The following is a 23,267-nucleotide window of genomic DNA, read 5'->3' as shown; positions in this document are numbered from 1 at the left end:
TGAGGTCCAAATTTACATGAAGCTTTGCATAATCAGGATGCACGATTCTTCTCAACATTACAAGAGTGAAGTTGTCTAAGTCAGTGTGAATGCTACACTGATCTACTTCATCTTTTTGATAAAGTAAATTCATCCTTTCAACAGACAGCCCCGCTCCTGTGCCAGGTAAGTCCACAACGGGCTCACCATAGCCCGTGCTACTTGGAACTTATTGTTCCAAGTAGCGAATCTTAAACAACAACAACAACAGGACCGGCTGATTTAGGGCAGCTTTCAAAAGTAGCCAAATTCGCTACTTTTAGCCCAATCGGGCAATACTCTCTGACGCACCAGCCTCGACCGGAACAGTCTCCAACCATGCAAATCTCTAGCGATCATTCTGCTTGGCATCTACTTCTAAATAAGAACATTTACCTGAATTTATCTGAGGGCCACTGTTTCTCTAGTGATCTTGATGGGGAGAGGAAGCCGGTGACGTATCAAAAATTATCCCATTATTCTTGAAGTTTTTTGTCCAACCGGGTTTTGAACTGGAGTAATTATTAATTATTATTATTTACGGCATTGGTAGGTATGCAATTCCATGGGTTTATTTACTTGAAGGAACCCATCCATCTAGATGCCTCGACGGGGACAGGAAGCCGGGAGTTTGTCAAATACAAACCGTTTTTCATGGAGATTTTTTTCTAACTGGCTGTTGAACTTCAATTTACGGATTCGGTTGGAAGGAGGTTCCATGGGTTTATAACCCTATGAGTTTATAACCCTATGGGGGAAATGCCATCTCCTGTTTTCTGTCCTACAATGTGGCTTTTTGAGCTTGAAGCTGTTTCCTCTTTTCTGTTGCATGATTTGACCTTTTAAAGAAGTGGTTTGGATTAATATTCCCCAGCTTGTTCAGTATTTTAAGTTTCAATGAGATCAGCCCTGTCATGTCTGGTTTGCTATTCATTAGCTCCCCCACCTCTCATTAATCTAATGGCAGAGGCTACATTTATCTTTGAAATTCTATCCCTAATATTCTGCAGATACAACTCCATCCTCATTATCCCAATCATAGCATTTCATTCTAAGATAATTCTCATGGCTTCATTTTGTACCTTCTCCAGCTTCCCCATCCTTCCTTTACCAAAACAAGAAATGACAGGTGCAGCATAATCAATAGGAGATCTTACAGTACTCAAGTATATCATTCGTAGCACAGGGACTCCCACTTCCTTTCCACAGCATGCCAAGGCCTTCAGAGGTTGTAATCTCTTCCGACATTGACCCAACAGTGTGTTCATCTCAGCTTCCAAAGTAGTAGCTCTGCAAGTAGCTTCCAAACTCTCATGGGTATATCCAACATATATGCCTAAATATTTATATATATTAACTCTCTATATACAGTATTTTTACCGTTTATTTTCAATATAATGGACCTCAGTTTACATTTGGTCAGGTCTGCATCAGCAGATAATGAGAATACCCAGAGATACTTATAACCGAGTCTAAACCAAAAATAGTAACATGTAGAAGTCTCCTGATTTTATTGGATGATCCATAGATGTGTGGCGCTTCTTGCATGATAGTATAATGATAGATGGAATTACTGGTGTCGATTTCACTTTGCCTCATATCTACAAGACTGAGTATAACCTTAGATTGCCAATAAGCAGTCTAAAATCATTAGTCCACTAAGAACATTCAACAAAATCTTGTAGACTGATGAGAACAGAAGAATAGACAACATAATGCCTATTGACCCCATGCAAGCCAACTTCTATTTACATCCAACCAAACTCATTCATACATACATATATATATATATATATATATATATATATATATATATATATATATATATATATATATATATATATATATATATATATATATATATATATATATATATATATATATATATATATATATATATATATATATATATATATATATATATATATATATATATATATATATATATATATATATATATATCATATATATGTCAAAAAAAAATATATAGAGCACCGCTCACGACACAGCACCGCTCCTGTGCCAGGTAAGTCCACTACGGGCTCACCATAGTCCGTGCTACTTGCCCCGCTCCTGTGCCAGGTAAATTACGGGCTCACCATAGCCCGTGCTACTTGCCCCGCTCCTGTGCCAGGTAAGTTACGGGCTCACCATAGCCCGTGCTACTTGGAACTTGTTCCGAGTAGCAGAATCTATAACAACAACATCATTCATATAACTCATATAACATAAATCTAACCTTCGGCTTGAAACATTCCAGCTTGACTATGTCTCCAGCAACTTTTAGAAGCATTTTCAACTCAAGAAAATTAATATCATAAAAGTTATAAACAACAGTCAATACTAGCCGGCAGCTACGCATGTATCCCCTGCCGGAGCTGACATTTTCTTCTACCCTCCACATATTTTGCTCACTGTGGTATAAGCGACCGTCGGACCCACTAAGTTCTGCTACCATTTGGGGCACAGTTTGGGGTTACATTGTATTACGGTGGACGTCAGTGGCTGTGAGTAGAGTGGAGAGTGGTTGAGGATGAAGGATAGGTGAGTTGTGAGAGGGTAGTAGCAACCACTATCAGTCATGAGGACCCGCAGCAAAGCGCTACACGTCTCACTTCTCATCCTGAGTACTGTAGGCCAGCCTACACCCCAGGCCTAACTACCTACACCTTGGTGGACTATATTGCATTCTGCAATCAAGCGTTCTGGTGAATATGAGATTCTGAGGATAGTTGAGAGCTGCCAGGTGAATATTCAGTTTATTTTTTAACACCCTAATGCATTACTGGTACAAGTCACTTCGTACACATTTAAACCTACCTAATCTAAGCCAAGACGTCAGCTAAGCTTAACCTAATAATATATACAGTTTTAACAATCGGACATTGGACTAAATCAAAATACATTGGACAGTATTTTGATTTAGTCCAATGTCCAATTGTATGTATGATATGACGTGTACCTGTGTATATGACGGTACCCCCCGTGAAGTATAGTTTATGCCAAAAATCTAGTCTAAATATTGTTTAATTAAAAAGTGACCTTTAGTTTATGGGGGACCTATCTACAGTATTAATATTAGTTTTTTTGAAGGTAATGGTACATTAAGGTTATGTAACGAGTTATTAATTGCAAATTATAAATCACAAAGTAAAGAATAATGAACATGAGATTTAAGGAAATTCCAATATATTTTAGAGATCATATTGTGCACATCCTTGTGGGCAAGTCTGAAATTAAGACTACACTGTATGCCTAACATCTTCCCTAATTGCATGCTACTTAGTGGTAGATGTTGGGAATACAGGTCACTTCATACTGAAGCTGGTTTGCCAACAGATTTTAAAACCATCCGAACTTAGTGATATGGTTTTAACAATTGGAAAATGAATTTTTTTTTCAAAATTCTTGTGATGTTAAAGAGCTGGCACCAGTTTCATGAATTTTTGATCCATTGTTTACATAGTTGGGGGGGGGAAACTTTAGGCAGTTCTCGAGGCTGCAGTCGCATTTTAAAGCTAGCAGTGGTTTGTTTTGTTTCACTTGTTTCACTTACTTTCTGGGTGCCTTTCCCAGTGGGTGGCAGACACGAATACATTATTAAATTTTTATCATAAGCAATGTCGCGCTCTGTGCTTCTTGTGAGGAGGGCTGATGGGACATAGTAGTAGTATGACACACTATCAGAGATACTAGCTTTATGGAGCAACCAGTACATGCCTAGAATTTGGCGTTTCATTACCTTCGATGCTGGTTTTTTGCTTCATTTGTGGTGTATATCCATATGAACTCTTCACTAAAAATTTGAAGATTTCAGTGCTACTTGGTTATATCCTTGGGTACATCTAAATTACAAAGCCAACTTAAAAAATTGTAGCGAAGTTTTAAGAGGAACTATAGAACAAAATTAACAAAGTTCTAGCATTGAACAAATCGTGGTCCCCAGCTTGTTGGGTGCGACGTATGTGAATGTTTTTTAAACGTTGCTGGGTGACGAAGCTACACATTTCAACAATGTGTAGTGAAGTTTGGCCCATTGATGTCTTGCAAAAACAGCAGAGCAGACAATGTTTCTGATGTTTCTGTTCACTTATTTAATTTTAAACCCATGGTGGTATGTCCAGAATATTTTACCCTTCAAAATCTTTATCTGTATTCTCAATTTTTTTCAACCTTTTCCACAAGTTGAATGTTTGTAAAATATTTTCCTAATTTTCTTAATTTGTCTTTTCATGGAATGAGGAGTAAGTATTTTGGCCAGAGAAGAGGGTAGGTTTAATAAAATGTAAACTCATAATATTATTTTTTTCCAAACAGAATTGCATTGCTGTGTGAAATCTACGATGTCTGTAATGGAGGGTCCTATTGTAGGACAGTCAGGCTCTGAGAACTCTGAAGCCAAGGACATGACAACTCCTGTCCTCATTTCTCGTCAACCCATGCTCTTCAGAAAGCCTACAAAAAAGCTTGGTTTTCTGCAGCTGCAAAGAAATCGGGAAATTGAGGTGAGCTACTGTACTGAAATATCGTCTTGTTTGGTCTCGTCACCTTTAGTAGTGTTCAGCTGCAATCTTTCATCATCTTTGGTTATCTCAAGTCTTCTGGTGCTCCTTGGTTTAGTTCAGTTTCTTTCCCTGGGCCTTTCCTTCTTCCGGGGTCTGCCGGTTGAGTGGACAGCACTCGGGATTTGTAGTCCTAAGGTTCCGGGTTCAATCCCTGGTGAAGGCGGAAACAAAGGGGCAGAGTTCCTTTCACCCTGATGCTCCTGTTCACCCTGCAGTAAATAGGTACCTGGTAGTTAAACAGCTGCTACAAGCTGCTTCTTGAGGGTGTGTAACAAAAAGGAGGCCTGGTCGAGGACCGGGCCGTGTGGAATGCTATGCTCCAAAATCATCTCGACAACCTTTAGAAGATTGAGCTCGGGAACTTCTTGCTCTATTATAGACCTGGAATCTCCTGTCATGTTAAATGCTTCTATCATTCTGTGAACAAGTTCAGTCCAATCTTCGGTTTCATCAGTTGTTCCTTAACTGTTATTTTCATCCTGATGTGGCTGTGAAGCAACTTGGGTTGTGCCTTTGCTTTAGCTACAATGTTTTGAGATTCTTTCTGCTTCCCTTCTCATTCTGACATGCCCATTCCTGGCTCTCTGGTACCCCTCTCTGCTGTTCTTTTAGTTTTTCCATGCCCTTTTGGTTGTGTTCCTTACGTCTTTGGTTAAAACCATGGAATAGTCCTATGCCTTTCACTGTCCTCCCTCAGGTTGAAGGAAACATTTACCAACTGCCTCCCACTACTTTTTATTGAATAAGCCCGTCAATTCCTGTTTGGACTTCCCTGAAGTTCTCTAACACACAGTATCTTTAATAGAAGCTCTCTCATTTTCTTGTTCTTCCCCTTACACTTTGCCTTTTACCTCCTGGCCTTTTCCCTAAATTGGGCATCCCTACTCTATTCTTGGAGCTCCAGAAAAACAGAACACTCAAAGTGCACAGAGCCCAAGGGGTTCAAAAGGGAACATTACCAACTGTGGGGTCCTCCCTATAGCCCTCGAGGCCAAACACTATAAAGAAAACGGGTCATTGGCAAAACAAAGATACTTACAAAGAGAGTCACTCCAACTACAAGGAGACCCTGCTTGGAATATCAACAACAGTCTCCAGCAGCCAAAAGACTGAGCCAAGTCCCAGTGGGAATTGCCAGGCTTCACTTTCTCTGCTCCAAACCTACCTGAGGCAACCCACTTCAAAAACTCCTTAGAAAATTGGCCATGAAGCCCCAAACCAGGCCAGGGACCATACTGAAGAAAGAGAAAGAGGCAAGGTATCCAACTCGAGGAGGGGAAGAGCATATGGCTAAAGAGCCGTAGCAATCAGCACTCCCTCCTTTGTTATAGGGCAACAACTAGGGCTGCTAAGCAACATGATAAATCCTGAACACTTGAAGTAATAACCCAAAAGAGTGCAGCAATCGGAGAAGCATCTTGGATGGAAAGACCCATGAACCCATTAGGCAGATGTGGCAAAGACAGTAGTATGATCAACGGCAAGCTATAAAGCCGAAGAAACGCCTTGAAAACCATTTGAGTAAGAACAGCAGCAGACTTGGAGAGGAGTGCAAGGACTGTCGTCGAACAAGACCTGTGGGGAAACCACCAGCACCCAACATGGAAGACAGTCAGGGGAGGCTGGGCACTGGGGAACGTACTTGAAAGTTGCCAACCCTCGACTTGAGTAAATGCAGTAAAGGGAGGCATAAACTACCACTAGAACATGAACCTGCCAACTATATGAGTGGGATGGTAGAGCGGCTGTCTCGCTTCATCCATGTCTCCGTCCGATCCCGACAGTCTTTAGTGGTTTGGCACCATTCCTTTCCCCTGTCCCATCCCAAATCATTATTCTGATCCCTTCTAAGTGCTATATAGTTGTTATGACTTGGCACTTTCTCCTGATAGCTCCCTTCTCCTAGAACATGAATCGACAATGACCCAGTAGCACATCCACTGAAGCAAACACCCTGCTTACCTGACTCCTCTGTGGAGTTGAAGCATATGCACTGCCCAGGGCAAGGCCCCTCAAGAGATGGAGCAAGAATACTATCTCTTGATGGTCGACCATCTTGCCCAAAGGTGGGGTCGACCCCACAAGTAGCCAGAAAAGGTAATGCTGGCCACTTACAGCTGAGCTGAACTAGTGATCAAGGTGCACACACATGTCGGCACAAAATACATACAAATGAATCTTTGAAATAACAAGCACAACCACTGGGCCCCTGTGCAGGAGAGAGTCCAAGGAATGGTAAACATTTTACCAAATGATGATGGCCCACAGAGCCAAGAGGCACCAGGAGGACAGCACTGTAACACACTGGATACATGAATGGCTAGTGCACTTGTCTTGGACACTTAGGCTATTGGAGCTGCCATTTGGTGGTGGGGGTGCAGGGATAACTGATAATTGGGCCTTGACAAAGTGTGTCAATGTAGCTAGAATCGGGATTACAGATGTTGTCCAAGCATTTGCTTGTATTGATGCACTCTATCTTTCTGGTGTTTTTTTCATTTGGCAAAGTAGTTAGTCTAGTATCCCTATACCCATATTCCTCTATTGAGTGAGGGATAGACACTTAAATTTCTTAGTTTGGTGTGGTACCTGGGTTTGAAGGACTCCAGGTGGGTAGCTCAGGAAGGTAGAGGGGAGCCCTCTCGGAAAATTGAATAAAAATTAATATACAGTAATTTAAAGGTGACCACAGATAAAACAGGCATAAACTTTTGAGTCTGGGATACCTAACTATAATATTTTCCATTTGTTTCCAGATGGTGTCCTCAAAACAATTACAAATTTATTTATATCAATGCTGCTGTGTACATTATAGTTATCTATTTATATGCTAATAATCTGCCCAACCACTTCGACTGGATGGTAGGGTGCTTGTCTCGCTTCTTGCAGGTTGGCGTTCAATTCCTGTCCATCCAAGTGGTTGGGCACCATTCTGTTGTTCTGTCCTATCCTAAATCCTTAGCTTCATTCCTTCCAACTAAGTCATAAGTGATTTGGCAGTTCGTATTCCAGGGAAAATTAAGATTAAAGACCTGCCTGAAATTCTATTCATACTAGTGGCTTTACAAGAATGTAAGAACTCTTGTCTGTATATTTATAAATATATACATACAAAAAATAATGATACAGTAATGACTTGGCACTTTCTCCTGATAATTACCTTGCCTTACCTTGTTGAAACCTTTTTATTCCTCATTTGAACTCCCCTTCAAGGAATTTGCTATTCCAGAAAAGCCTTCTTAGCTCTATCTTGGGCATATTCATTGTGTTTGTGCTTCTTGTGAATTACTCAACTTTTCCATTTCATGCTTTTTTCTAGCATTTGCTTTTAACAAACGGCCTGAAACAACAAAAGGCCGAATTGAAGTTAATGTAGGATAGGTAAGAAGATACTTGGGGGGAGCTGATTGTAACAAAAGCAGAAGAACCTGACCAGATATCACCATGGTTTCTGAAGGAAGCTGCAGTGATCTTGTGTTATTCATTAACTATAGTGTTCAACATTATGATAAAAATGGGAGAGCTACCAGAAATCTGGAAAAAGGGCAAATGTAGATCCAATATTAAAGGGGACAAACATGAAGCACTAAACTATAAACCAGTATCATTAACATGCATGCCATGCAAGATTCAAGAAAGTTGTCAGGAAAAGGATTGTAGAACATTTGGGGATGAGAGTGTTTTATAATTGACATGACAGCTTCAGAGAAGGAAAATCTTGTTTAAGAAACTTGATTTTCTATGGCAGGGTCACCAAAATAAGATAAGAGAAGGATGGATGGGTAGAATTCATCTTCCTAGACTGCCCAAAAGCTTTTGATACAGTTCCTCACAAGACTTATACACAAGATGAAGAGACAAGTGGGGGGAAAAGGTACTGAGTAGCTTTACAGTACAGTGTACAGTACCTTTCCCCTGCTTGTCTCTCAATCAAGTACCCAAACTGGGAACTTGATGGAGAAACAGTACCTATAATTAAACAGGGTGATAGTCTTAGAAAATATCAGAATGGAGAAGAGTGGAAAGTAAATGTAAATGACCTGGCAGAGGGAGTGAGCTTGTACATGTCAATGTTTGCAGATAATGCAAAGTTAATGAGCAGAATAAGAATTGAAGAGGAGTGTAGGGTGCTGCAAGAAGACCTTGATGAACTTCAGGAGTGGGCAGATAAATGGCTGCTTGAATTCAATCCATACAAGTGTAAAGTAATGAAAATAGGCAAGAGATATAGGAGACCTGTATTTAATTACTCCATAAAGGAAAGTCAATTGCAAGAAACAGGAGAAAAATATCTTGAGAGTAGACATAATCCCAACATTATCACTAGAAGCTCATGTGAACAGGTTAACATCAGCAAAACTGTATATGGAAAGTTAGCAAACATAAGAATGACATTTAAGAATCTGAACAAAAAGGCTCAAAGTCCATACACACTGCCTATGTTAGATCATTACTCGAGTATGCAGCACCAGTATTTATGAACTATTCATGCCTGCTGTGCCATCTCTTGGGTGGTTTAATCTTCATCAATCAACACCAGCATGGAACCCACACCTTGTGAAGCATAAACAGAAACTAGAGAAAATTCAGAAGTTTGCAACTATACATACTGTATAGTTGCAAACATAGTATAGTACATACTGTACAAGCCTAAATCTTAGTTGCACATTGGCAAAGATTTTGCCTGTAAATATATACAGTACATGGAAATTGCTCATATGCTTTAAGTGAATTGATTCCCAGCTTGGCTACCCTGCACGTTCAGACAGTGGATGGTGATGCATCTGACATAAACCACATCTTACAGAGGCCCTAGAGGGAAACTAAAGGACTCAGGATTTTTCCAAATACTGTATGGCTAAAAATCGAGAGATCTCTGGTGTCAAATGACCTCCCTGTAGAATGGGTGGGGCATTAAAAAATAAATGGGGTCAGCTTAAATCGCCAGATTATTGGAGCATGTGGACCAATGCAGTTTAAGGGTTAAAGATTAATTGAATATTCATACACTTAAAGATTTTTTATACTTTTTTTAAATTTTTTTTTAGGTTTGTATAAATTTCTGGTAAGTGTTTTAATATTATGCAGACTTAATGATTTTACAAACAAAAGACAATTTTACTAGGAATTGTATAGTACAATATATAGTGTGCATTTTAAGCACTTAATATTAGTGTAAATAGAGGTGCAGACCTCACTTGGTGGATAAGCTAGTGTGTGGTTAACATATAGATTAGCTCTATAGCAATATAGGAGAATGCATTTATTTTGACTTTATATACCACAATTGAAATGCAGTCAGAATTGGTAGAAACGCTTCACTGCATCTTATCCATTTGTTTTTGAGGAGGGTATAAATTATAAATGCATAAATGGATAAGAACTAATTTTATTTTAGGTTTAACTTCTTATTGTCTTGAGATGTTTTGTAGTTGAAATTTGTATTGCAAAATCAAATTTTCTTCCTTCCAGGACATAAGTTGGCAGAGTTTTTCAAGACACAACCAGATGACTCGTGCAATGGTAGATAGACTTGGAGTTGTAAAAGAGCTAGAATGTCACAGAGGATGTGTAAACTGCATTGAATTTAATAGAGAGGGCAGGTAAGATCTGAGAAAGATAGTTCAAATGCTGTTCAGTGAGTAGTAAAATTCTTTTGTGCAGCTGCCACACAGATTAAAAATGGTATTAACTAGTGGTTGAAGCTATATATAGTGGTTGAAGTTATATATACTGTATTTTATTTTTTATGCTTATATGCTTCCTATTATCTCCTAGCAACAAACTGGGATAACTGGAAAGACATTGAAGTGGGTAAAGTAGTATAGTTCCTGATTGGCAGGAAACAAAGGGTCAAAAGTCAGAGGGGGTCTACAAGGCTCGGTCCTAGGCTCATTTCTATTCCTAATACAGTATATGTTTGGCCTACTCGAAGGTGAGAATGTGTGTCAATGTTTGCAGATGATGCATAGCTGATGAGGAAAGTAAAACTGAAGAGGACCGTATAGTGCTGCAGGATAACCATGGCAAACCCCAGGAGTGGTCAGATAAAAATCTGTCGAGAGTTCATACCTAACAAGGTGAGGTAATGAAAATGGGAAAGGGTGAGAGGTGACCAGAAGGAATCTATACTAAAAGGGATGCAAAAAAAAAGTTGGAAAGAGTGGATATAATTTGACACTGATACTGGGAGTACAACCAAATGTGACATTGTAGGTTATGGGAAGCTGACAAATATAAAGTGGCATTTAAAAACATGAACAAGGACTCTTTCCAAAGATATACACAGCCTACACAAGACCAGCATCAGAGGATGCAGCACCAGCATGAAATCTGCTTCCTGTAAAACATAAAATGGAACTTGGATAGCCTCATTTTAATAGGGAAAATAGGACTAAGAGGTACAGTATAGGTAAAAGCTGGAAATGCAAATACTGTAAGAAATGCAAGGTAGTGTTCATACCCTGTATAGGAAGTCAACAAGTGGATGGCACTGAAAGTTGTCATGCCTCTTCCATCCATTACTTCAAAGACAACTGCATCAAAGAACTCGAATGTTATGAAAGTTATAAAATGTACCAGTTAAAAAAGCCTAGTAGGCAAAGCAAAAAGATCAAGATTGTCTCCCCCCTTCCTATCCATAGTCACTTTTTGGCAAGCACAATCACTTTTGCTAGCGTCCCTTATGCTGGTAACATTTTCTTGTTCACATGTGCCTCTGGAGTTTGCAAGTGTTTATCATTCTACCATTAACACCAGAGGCATATAATGTTACCATATCAATTGATACGACTCGGTTGCAAGGACTTGTTAAAGAAACTTGATTTCATTATGCACATGAGAGCAGAAGGGATATGATCACTACATAAACAATACTGAAAGGAATAGAGAAGGTGGACAAGGGCAACCACTTTATAATAACTAGGACAAGATGGCATCAGTGGAAGCTGGATACACATCATATAAGTGTAAAGAATTAATTGTTCCCTGTACTGTGGTTAGCAAATGGAATGTGCTGAAAGACAAGAATGCTGAAGCCACTTCTACCCACATGTTCAAAATTAGGTACTAGAGTATACGACAGAATTTGTATGTCTGAATATAAAATGATTGATCAGGAACAAGAGGCTAGGAGGCAGGGCATAAGGAGTAAGGAGGTAGATCTTAATTATTGTTATTCACTGATGAGTAAGCACCACCTCCCTCTCTCCACCACTACCTCCACTTCCTCTCTCGCCACCTTCAGTGTGTGCTCAAACTATTTTGTGCTCAAATTCATGAGCCTGAGAATTTATTCTGGCGTATATATCTTCTCTCTGGAGAGCCCCTCCGGCTCCCTGGAGCTATATCAAGCTGATGTTTGTATATATTAGACTGGCAACAATCAATCGATGGAGTTTTAGTCTATCAGGGACCACAAGACAAAACCTGGCCCCCTCAGAGAGGCACAAGGAGCAATGGTACCTTGCCTGGGCTTCCCCTTAGCAGACAGCCTAAGGGCTCTAGAAACCCCCATTAGGGCTCATTGGTCCGATGAATGCGTCCTCCTAGTCCCATCTCGTTTCGTGTGAGTTTAAAGGTTGCTCTGTCCCCTTGTCTCAGGGTGACACTCGCCATTTTTGCCTCTACCATGCTGCCTGTCAGGTCAATGACATCTTTGACCCGGAGTCCTGCAAGTGGTGTTCCTTGCTTGTACTCCAGTTCACCCAGTCTCGGCTATTGATATTCGGGTGCAGGCAGCTTCAGCATTGTATGCGAGGTTTAGATTGCTGCAACGCACTAGGTTGGTTGCCTTTCCGGATGCCCCGCGGCTGCCCCGCTTTGGTTATAGAGACCTGGACTTTTTTTTTTGGGGGGGGAGGGGGGGCAAGGGGGGGCATTAGTCGCCTCAACTTTGGTTTCATCTGTGCCCCTTGTCCTTCCCCTGCTTTAGTTCATCTTGCTCACCCCCTTCACCCCTGCCCTCTGCTCCCTAACGTCTGAGTGTTTCAGAGTCGGGGCAGGACTTTTTTGGTGGTGAGACTAGGGCAGCTTCGGGGACTGCCCCTTCCGGATCGCCAGCGGAGGCATTCGAGCCTGTTCCTCCTGCCGGGGCTTTCGGGTCGTGCCAGTGGACTCTGCCTTTTCTTCAGAGGCAGAGGGTTTGGAGGACGGCTCTGCCCTGGGTCCTGACATAGAGAATCATGAGGCTGGGGAGGAGTCGACTTAGGGGGGGGCTTGGGCCTTGTTTGACTCCACTTGGAGGTTCGTTCCCTCGGTGTGGGACATGTTGTTACAGGGGGGGGGTCATATTTCCCCCTCCATGTACGAGTTTGATACGAGTTTGGCTCCTCCCCAGAATGACCTGTCCCCGGGTCATTCCCGTCCACAGAATGGACAGTCGACACCGACTCTCTTTTGGCTCTGCCGGACGTTCGGGCACCCGGAGGTGGAGCTCTGTGTCAGCCTGATCGAGGTGTCTTCTGGTATATGTAGTGCCCTTTCCTGACTGAGTGGCCGTTGGAGTCGATGCCTTTCGGCTGGATTGGTAGAGGTGAGGTTACCTGTACCTCCTATCCCAGGTTGAGTTGTTGCTCCAGGTCCTGGCTCGGTTGGAGACTTACCAAGGGAGTGTAGTCTTGTAGGGCCCGTTGTGGCCTTGGTTTCAGCCGCTGTTTGCTCGGTATCTAAACCTGAGGGTCTACCCGCGGCTCCGCCTCAGCATTGTACGTGGGTGGTTCGATCTTCTCTTCCGATTTTTGCATCTAGTCATTTTGACACAGGTTTATCACAACTTGTATAGTGATCAGGTGACTTCGTTGATGGTGTCCCACATACTGGTTTCATCTCGGTGGCACTATGAAGTTTCCTGGCGGTCCTTTCAGCACTTTCTCTTCATAGGTTGTCTTCAATTTCTGGTCGGGTTGTTTTGTCCTTTCTCTCTTGGTTGTTTCAGGACCTTCATCTTATGCCGAATACAGTACTGTCGCCTCATATCATGCGGTGCTGGCAAACTCGCTTCAGCTTGCGTTCCGGGTGGATGTTACTTCTGCTCCATTCCGCAAGCTTTCTCGGGTGTTGTTTCACCTCCAGCCTGAGCTGTCCTGGTCGTTGGGCCAGGTGCTCTCTTTTTCTCTCTTCTCCTCAGTTTGTTGTGGCCCTCTTTGGTTCATGACTGTTTTTCTAAGGCTTTTTTTTTTTTTTTTTTTTCTTTTTGGCATTGGCCTCTAGGGGTCGGGTCAGGGAGCTTCATGCTCTCCTCTGGCACAATTTTCTGCTGTTTCGGTCCTGGTGGTCGTTTTGTTCGTTTGCAGCCGTCTCCTTCTTTTCTGGCGAATAGTGAGACTGCTGCTTTCCAGAGGAGTCCTTGGATTGTTGATGCTCGATTGGTTTGGCCGGGGGTGCATCATGTTTTGTGTCCAGTTGTGGCTCTTCACCTTTACTTGCACGTCATGGCCTCAGTAGCAGGGGATGTACTTTGGGTTGACCCGGTTTCTCTTCTTCCCTGTTCCAGGGTGCGGGTCTCCCAGGTCGTCTGCAGGATTATTCGGTCCAGCCAGCCTGCGGTCTATCCCCATGCCCACGACATTCGCATGTTCGCGGGTTTGGCTACTGTCTTTGGTAATATGTCTTGGGCTGACATTCGGGCACAGGGCTTTTGGAAGTCACAGGATCCTGGCTGCATGGTACCTTGTTAGTGTTCTTGGCCCTGCTCGGGCGTGTATAGCCTTGGGTCGCAGGTTGCAGTCAGTTGTCTTGATTTTGAGTTGAGGAGCGAGTGGCGGCTGCCTCCCAGTAAAGTCACTCTTTTACTATATCTTTGGTTAGGTAGCTCTGGGGAGCCAGGGGGACTTACAAAGTAAACCTGCGTTGAATGTAATGAAACTACTTTTTCTGGGTGAAGTCCTGAGGCTTCCCGGCATCCCTTCCTCTCTCCAGTCGTTTTTTTTTCGTGTTTTTGATATTCAGCCTCTGAACCGGGGTTAGGTAGCTGGTGCGGGAGGTCTTGGGCCTCTCCCTTCCCCCTCCCGGCAAACGGGAAGCTGCGCAGACAGCGGCAAGGCGTCTGTGGTAATGTCGTGCTCGTTTGCTTATTTTCTAATTGGGGAGTTCTGCTTGATCGTTCAGTTTTCGGTTTGCAATTTTTAACCAGCTGTAGTTTGTTTTGGGATTCCTACCTTTCTGGGTGCCTGACCTGGTAGATGGCAGACATAGACTGCTTCCAAATACATAGGGGTGTCTAGGCCATTGCTTCTCATGCCTTTCTGAGGGAGGCCAGGCACTGGCTCATGGTCCCTGGTAGGCTAGAACTCCATCAATTGCCAGTTGCCACGGTCTAATATATACACATCAGCCCGGTATAGTTCCGTGGAGCCTCCGGGTCTCGTCCAGAAAATGGCGTTTCATCACATTCAACGCTGGTTTTTTGATAGTCTTCATATGATTGAAATGTAACCAAGTTAAATGTGGATACTGTAATAGTAAAAATATAATATATATTATTGTATATGCTTGGATTTTATTATTTTTTTTTTAAGTAGCATGCTACTGATCAACAGTTTTGAGTAATCAACATCTTTGGTGATTTTAGAAGTTCAAGTAGATGACTTATAGAGCATATTGGTAGGCCAAGACTCTCCTCTTAGAGAAATTCTAATGAAACATATGATGGCTTAGGAACCACTTTAAAAATTTATCCAGACAATTATCTCTACCTAAATCTATTGTACATGCAGTACTATTTATTCTTTTGGAATTGTGTGTTTTAGAATGCACATACAGTACTGTAATTTAATTTCTATTAAATTTGCTTTTTCAGCTTGTTGCTGTCTGGGTCCGATGACTACGATATTACCCTTTGGGATGTTTATCGACAAACACGACTGAAGAAATTGGCTACTGGTCATAGGGGTAATATTTTTTCTGTTAAGGTAAAGTGTATAAATATTCTTAAATGTAATAAATACGACAACCTGATACGATATTCAATTATATTTTCTCGTATCTTTATCTTCCTTCCTCCCCCTTCTCTCCTCTCCCACTTTCTTTCCCCTTCCCTTTTTTTCCCCCATTTCCCAGAACTTACTTTCTTGTGTGTTTTTTATGCAAATGTGCATGCCTTGGCATCTGTGTTCTTGCTTGCAAATTGGATTAGCACATTGAATCCATCAATTCACATTTGAGTATTTGGTGCAACCTTCCTTGCTCACCTTTTACTATAACTTCTATAATCACTTTTTTTTTCCAACACCCCATTTTGTCCTAATATTGAAAACCTCTTGGTATTTTTCTCCTCAGACCTCCCAATGGCTTTGTCAGGATATCAATGTCAACAGGTTTTCCCATATACCTCATTGGCCTCCAACAGATTTTCCTCTGCACTGCATACATTCTTAAGAAAAAATCTTCCCATTTTCTGAATAATTTGTTTGATACACTATATTCTCCACACAATTATATTTAATGAGAAGTAGCGAGATATTCCTTCCACTCATGAGTTGGGCAAGCCCTGGCCCCCAGGGATCTTTAAACTCTCTAAAATACTGTAAATGGTCTTGAAGATGATAGCCTACACTACGGTGGGAAAACAAAACCTGTGCTACAACTTTCCTAAATTTATTAACTAATCCCCCCCCCTCCCTAAGTAACATTACTTTACCAAATACTGTACTATGTTATGGTGAACCCCTTACTTCACATAAACAGGAGAAGAGATGTACAATGGAAATCAAGTGCTCTGCACCACTTATTTCCTCATGTGCACACTTTGGGTTTTATTCCAAGTACATCACTACTAAAAGGCCAGACTCTAGGAACAGGAGGACCAGTAACCAGCAAAATCATATTACAAAAAAATAGTCAGAAAAACAAACCCAGTGACTTTAGCATACTAGACCACAGAGATGGTATTAAACATTGAGATGTACACGTCATACCTTGCCCGTACCCGTTAGTGTCTGCTTCAAGAAGGAAGCAAAATCCAGCCATGTGGGTGGTTGCAGAGTTGTACAGCTATCGTACCATGCAGACACTCGCACAAAATGCACCCAATAATACTCGAGTGGCCACCATTCAATCCCTAGCATTATAGAAACATTCTGGCTATTCCTTAGTCGCAATATCATTAACATTTCTAACTGGCTAGGACTACAAAACTTTTTTTATGCCTGGCTGTGTAGAGTCAAGATGACAAACTGTATACATCACCTAATGATGATTAGTATTTTTCTTGCTGAATATACACGAAACATAATCTGTAAATTCCCTAATTCATATTCTGCTACTATTCAGGTCCTATCACCCTTACTCTGGTCATAACAATACACATCTCCCACAGTTAACAATTCATTAGTCTCCCACGTACAATAGGATTGTAAGTTTCTCCCCATCTCCTTATTTATTTTATTCTGTGTACAGTATTTGTTTATTGTTAATGTACAGTACAGAATTATGAAACTAATGATTTTTTTTTATGCTGAACATACATTGTACATATATTTGAACAGCTTTGTATTTCAAATGCTTACATGCTTAATTTGCAGAATTAAATTGGATTTTTTATATAAAATATAATTAGGCTTGAATTTAACCAATTACAGAGGAATTAATCAAGTGCAACTTGAAAACAATAGCAGATCATTGTTTGGGGTAAAGACATTCCAAACAGGATTTTCGTTGTGTATTTAGACAGTCATTTACTGTAAAACAATGAAGGTAAAAAAATATGCTGTATGAATACATAATAACAAACCCAGTGGCTTTTACATACTAGACCACAGAGATGGTATTAAACATAGAGATGTACACGTCATACCATGCCCATATCCGTTAGTGTCTGCTTCAAGAAGGAAGCAAAAGGGGAGTAGAACAACTCGCAGAACCCCATCAAGCAGGTATCGAGCAGTTATAATTCCCTTTCCAAGGCTGTCTAGACTTTATTTCTCTCACAAGTCAAAAAATGAGGTTCTACAGTTTGTTGGTTTTGGGAGAACTGAAGAAATGTACTCCCTGATTATACAAGGGATGTAATGTGGGATGCTTTAATAATTCAATTCTGTATTCCTTAAATAATTTCCAGTACAGTGGTACCTCAGCTTACGAATTTAATTCATTCCCAGAGACGGTTTGTAACCTGAAAATTTGTAAATCGAAGCAAATTTTCCCATAAGAAATAATGTAAATTTAATTAATCCATTCCACACTCCCAAAGATAGTAACATCAAAGTAAATTTTATACCTAATTTACCCAAATCTTTAGTACTAAAGTATGTACAAGTTATTGCTTGCCTTTATTGATGACTCTTGTTGGCGTATGAAAGACGGTGAGGAGGTTAGGAGGAGGAGAGGTGTTAGTATTTGGAAGGGGAGTCCCTTTCCATTATAATATCGGGCAGTGACGACTTCTCTTCTCTCTCTACCTCCTACATTTTGTAGGAGCAGTGAGCCACAACTAGGACCTGGTTGTGGCTCATTGCTTGCTTGCTTGTCTTACTAAGAATCTGTCTAGACACTTGTTTTTCCCCTACATTTTAACACTTGTCTGTAGTGAGACATCACATTGTCATTTAAAAGGTCAATGCAATGGCCTCCTACAGCTTTATCTGGGCGAGTTTTTTTGACAAAACTTTGTAGTTCTTCCCATAATTCACTCGTTTTCTTAATGAGGAAGGGACATCCTCTACTGCCTCTACTCACAAATATTTCCTTAGGTTGAACTTTACCACTGACTTTCTTGGGACCCATGGCAAGATATATAATAATTACTTTTATGTTGAAATAACGAAAAATTTGAAAAACACTGAAATTCTTTACAAAAAATTCAGGTGCAATTGTAACTAGGCTGGAGGCACTGGTAAACTGAGGCGCGGTCGCCGTGCCACCACACGTTAGGTCGGTCATATGCGTATCGGCAAACTATGTTATTAGAGGCAACGTTCATAACCCGATTCGTATTTTACAAAGAAATTGGGCTCGTAACCCGAAACGTTCATAAAGAAGGGTACTGTATTCGTAAGCCGAGGTGTCACAGTATGTGAAATCTTAACACTACCTTTTTTTTTTTTTTAGTTTGTACCTCAGAGTGGAGACAGGATTATCATATCAGGAGCAGCTGACGGTCGAATTGAAGTGCGCGAAGTAGATACAGAAGACGTGACTCAGGTGTGCACATGTCATCGTGAACGTGTCAAGAGAATTGCCACAATTCCAACGTTACCGAACGTATTTTTATCTGCATCTGAAGATGGTACCGTTATGTAAGCTGTTTACACATTTCCCTTTAATTCATTATCATCTTGAATACTCATAATTTATCCCATTTAACAATTGGTCCTATTAAATAGCTAAATTTAATATTATTAATGTTTCCTTTTAAAGTGATGTTTCTTTAAGTCTAAGCTTGTACAGTACTTAAAAGTATTTTAATCATTGTAATTATTGTATGGTACAAATAGTACCATATATCAAATACAATGGTACAAATAGTACCATATAGTATTGGCAATTAAAGTCCTTTTTTTTTAAAGTCACTGGTATGATTTTGAACACTTGCCTCTCAGTTTTGGTATGTGCTGGTAACTAATGAGATCATTTATGCACTACAGGTTGTATGACATGCGAGCCCCACACACTTGTAATTCACAAACAAACAATGTTTTAATCAACCTCCGATGCCACACTGGTCGTACTGCAGAATGCAAGTGCATAACTGTTAATCCAACTCGTCCTGAAATAATTGCAGTTGGAGCCAGTGATCCATATATACGAATATATGACAGAAGAATGATTAAATTAACTAGTGTACCGGTAGGTTGAAATCTTAATTTTTTGTTTTTTATTTCTTCAGCAATTGCAGATGGACTTCATAATTATTGTATTTATAGCTTCTTCTTTATTTTCTGCAATTTTCAGATAATTGCGCAAGGATGCAGTGCACTGTCAAATTAAAAATGAAAATGCTTTATATCTTGCCTGCATGGAATTAAATCTTGCATGTTTGAAAGGTGTTTAGGTGGTGGGTTCTTATGCTCAAATGGTAGCATTTATGCTTACTCATTTGTTAAAGGGAGAGGGGCTGGAATGATTATGGAAAGTGGGGTAGAGAGAGTGGGAGGAAATACTAGTGGGATCTATTTGTTGTTGTTGTTTAAGATTCGCTACCTGGAACACAAAGTTCCAAGCAGCACGGGCCATGGTGAACCCGCAGTGGATTTATTGGGATCCATTAGACATACCCGTTAGGGACATTGTTAATTGTGGTATAGATTGTGGACTTTATTTTACCTGTACGGTGGAGTCGCGATTCAACGAACCAAATTCAGCAAATCTCTGGTTGGAGAGAACACTTTCCATCCCAGATTTACTTGCCCGATTTGGCAAACAAGAGTTCGCTGAAGCAGAGTTTGCGTGGATATGCTTAGGTGGGCGCCTGACAGCTGAGTGGACAGGGCTTTGGATTCGTAGTCCTGAGGTTCTGGATTCGATCCCCAGGGGAGGCGGACACAAATGGGCAAAAAGTTTTTCATTCTGATGCCCCTGTTACCTAGCAGTAAATAGGTACCTGGGAGTTAGACAGCTGCTATGGCCTGCTTCCTGGGGGGTGTAACATAATGGAGGCCTGGTCGAGGATTGGGCTGCAGGGACGCTAAGCCCCGAAATCATTTCAAGATCTCAAGATAACCTCAAGAAGGATGTTGCAACCGAGTTCACAGATGGAGGCAACATTAGAAGAAATAGTTGGTCCTTGGCAAAGCCACTGAGCATATTGAAAACCAAATTCTAAGTTTATTTTTCTCCAGTTGCAGAGGTTTTTCTTCACTAAAATATGAGCTCCCCCCCCCCCCCCCCCCCACCCACCCACCCACCCCTTTGAGAATGAGATTTTGAGGCTTTGGCATGGGAAATATGCTAGTGTAGTTAAATCTTTTTTACAGACAGGTTCTCTTGGTTGTTGCCCTTCATGACAGGTTGAAATTAAAATTTTGCTTGGTGAAATCAGCCCATTAGAGCATAGGAAATATTAGGGTATGAATGGTAACTCTATTAATATGGCTCCAATTGTGGTTTTGATAATTTTTGTAGATGGATTCAACATTACAAGAATTGGTTGAAGCCTTGGGAAAGCTATTGATGATATTTAAAATCAAATTCTATGGTTTCTTATTCCAAGTTGGCAAGGTTTTTGTACACTCAGGTATGACCCTGCTACCTCTTGAAAATGAGTTTTGAGGCTGCGAACGTGAGAAAAAGCTAGATGGGGTTAAAACAAATAGTAAACATGTTCATGTGGTAGTCATCTTCTATATTATAGATTGAAATAAAAATTTTGATAAGTGAAATCACACCATAGGGCAGGGAAATGCATCTCTGGTTACAATAATTCCCTCGCTGCAACAAATTCGGGTTGGTCCCATATAGTTGAATCGAGGTTATACCGTACCTGCGAACTTGAGGTTACTGGTCAATTTTAAAGATTTGTATCACTAATGGAAAAAAATATTTAAGTTTTTAAGCCCTACTTTTTGGGTTTAAAGTACTGTATTTGCAATTTGTTTAAATAGTCTTTCCATAATAGGAGTTAATGTTTTGTGGTTTTAGTATCCTCCAGGAGGAATGCTACAGAATCAGTGGGAGAGAAGTAACTATGCCAACAACCAGCTTGATGCCTCGTCTGATAACCTCCCTCCAGGCTGTGTTCAGTATTTTGTACCTGGTAAGTTTTTCTATATTGATATTTTTATAAAATAGTGGTCTAATAAAAAGTTTTTTTTTTCATTCTTCACTAACGTTGATTGACAATTCCTGAAGGAATTTCAATCATTGGTGTTGTGTGCACACAGTGGTGACACTCCTTTCTGTTACTTCAGCATTTAACCCAGCCCTCTGTTGTTTTACATTGAGCCTAATATTACATGCTTTGTTTATATATATCTTTCCAGTTGTAATCCATCCTTACGTCATGCCTTATTACCTCTCTGGCAGTGCAGTTTTTTTTTCTTTCTTTCATTTCACAGACTTAATTTTAGTATTTTCTTATGAGTTATCCATGTAAACTCATTGCAATTTATTGTTTTACCATTTTTCTGAAATAGAATCTTTGCAGTGTCATACTTGAGAACTGTGACCTTCCAAGGGATGATGAAGAAATAAAGTTAACTTTGCTGTTGAGGGTGTAGGGTGCCAACATCCTTTAGGGGTTGTGGGTAACCCAAGGGCTATAGTATTTATAATCTTTGGTGATTATGAATTTATTATATATACAGTGAAACCTCGGGTAGTTTAGTTCATTTATTATGCACCCCATACCCATCTTGTGGGTGGTAGTGGAAAGGGTTACAGAGGCACATAATGGGCTCCTTCGTACCATCTGGTAAGGAAGATCTGGCATCACTTGCATGGATTATATTGCCTGGTATATACATGCCATATTTGTCTTTTCAGTTATTTCACTGAAAAAAATAAATGCCTAGTAATTACCATCTCATTTTTTGTATTTCTTTACCTGGAATCTCATCTTTTGGTTTACCCAATGTTCAATTCAGAGTTTATCGATTCATATTTATGTTGATTATTTGTAGTCGATTATAGTTGGTGTTGAGCTACCCATATGACGCTCTATTAAACACGCAAAGATTATTTTACAGCATTGAGTATACTACAATATAAGTGGGATTTTTTGCAGTTTGTAGATGGATCCATCTAAAAGTAGATATAGATCCATCTAAAAGTAGATACACATCTAAAAGAATCTCTTGCCCATCTGTGTTGTAGGCATGTCTGAAGAGGGTACCAGTTGGCACTGATTGAGGTAAATTTTCATGCTTGCTGTGTGGATTAACCCTTAACACACTATACCTGTACTTCTATTTTTTCTTATATTTGCCAGCACCATTGACGTTTTAAGTACAGTACTTGTATTTCAGGCCATTTGCCAGACAAGCTGAAAGAATATTACCGCCGCTATAGGACACTAGCAACAACCTACCTGACATACAGTGCAGATGGCACGGAGCTCCTGGCTAACCTGGGAGGGGAACACATCTACCTCTTAAATCCCTCAAATCCACAATATCCCAGACTTTACACTGCCAGTCTTACTGCAAAGCATCAGTTTCATTCTAAAGGTAAGTAAATGGAGCCTCCTGCATGTGTTGAGATGTACATGATTAGGTGTGGAAATGGGGAAAGTGGAAAATACACTTAAAATTGAATGTAGTGTGTTATACAATTTTAAGAAATGCTCACTCCACATGATCTACAAGGTTTTTTTCTGTTGCTTATAATTACCTCGGATCATTCATTTTACAACAAGAGAAAACCTTATAGATGGTGTGTAAAATATGTTTGTGTGTAAAATAGTTTAATACAATAATATCAGTTTTTAATTCCTTCACTGTGGCACTTCTTCTTCAGCTCTGTTGTTGTCTATGGTCAGAATATTGATAACAAATATTGATCTTAATTTCTTATGGGAAAAAGACCTGCTCTTTTCAACTGTTCCATTAAAAAAATTTGTACCATACTGTATTTTCTCTTGAAAAATGGACAAGTATTTCAATACCAGGCCTTAAGTGTTCCTGGTACAGTACTCTCCATAGAATACTGTATACAGTATATGATCATAAATACAATCCATATGCATACATGACAAGGAATTTTATTTTACTGTATTTTATTAGCAAAATGCATAACAAAACTAAATGCAAT

General features: G+C 40.3%; 1 protein-coding gene across 2 annotated transcripts in view; it reads left to right on the top strand.

Annotated features, from left to right (window-relative positions):
- Positions 1 to 2,431: 2,431 nt before the first annotated feature.
- LOC123766482 (WD and tetratricopeptide repeats protein 1) overlaps positions 2,432 to 23,267 on the top strand; it is a 38,381-nt gene continuing 17,545 nt past the window's right edge. For both annotated transcript variants that reach the window (XM_069308295.1, XM_045755652.2), the window contains exons 1-8: positions 2,432 to 2,764; positions 4,336 to 4,523; positions 10,056 to 10,186; positions 15,382 to 15,493; positions 18,630 to 18,817; positions 19,166 to 19,367; positions 21,159 to 21,273; positions 22,484 to 22,684. In XM_069308295.1, coding sequence (XP_069164396.1) covers positions 4,362 to 4,523; positions 10,056 to 10,186; positions 15,382 to 15,493; positions 18,630 to 18,817; positions 19,166 to 19,367; positions 21,159 to 21,273; positions 22,484 to 22,684 — 1,111 coding nt within the window. In that variant the 5' untranslated portion in view covers positions 2,432 to 2,764; positions 4,336 to 4,361. The remainder of the gene's footprint in view (positions 2,765 to 4,335; positions 4,524 to 10,055; positions 10,187 to 15,381; positions 15,494 to 18,629; positions 18,818 to 19,165; positions 19,368 to 21,158; positions 21,274 to 22,483; positions 22,685 to 23,267) is intronic.

The sequence above is a fragment of the Procambarus clarkii genome, chromosome 62 (assembly GCF_040958095.1).
Source record: "Procambarus clarkii isolate CNS0578487 chromosome 62, FALCON_Pclarkii_2.0, whole genome shotgun sequence".
In the NCBI taxonomy this organism is placed as follows: domain Eukaryota; kingdom Metazoa; phylum Arthropoda; class Malacostraca; order Decapoda; family Cambaridae; genus Procambarus; species Procambarus clarkii.
This window is presented reverse-complemented; position numbering and strand designations above follow the sequence as displayed.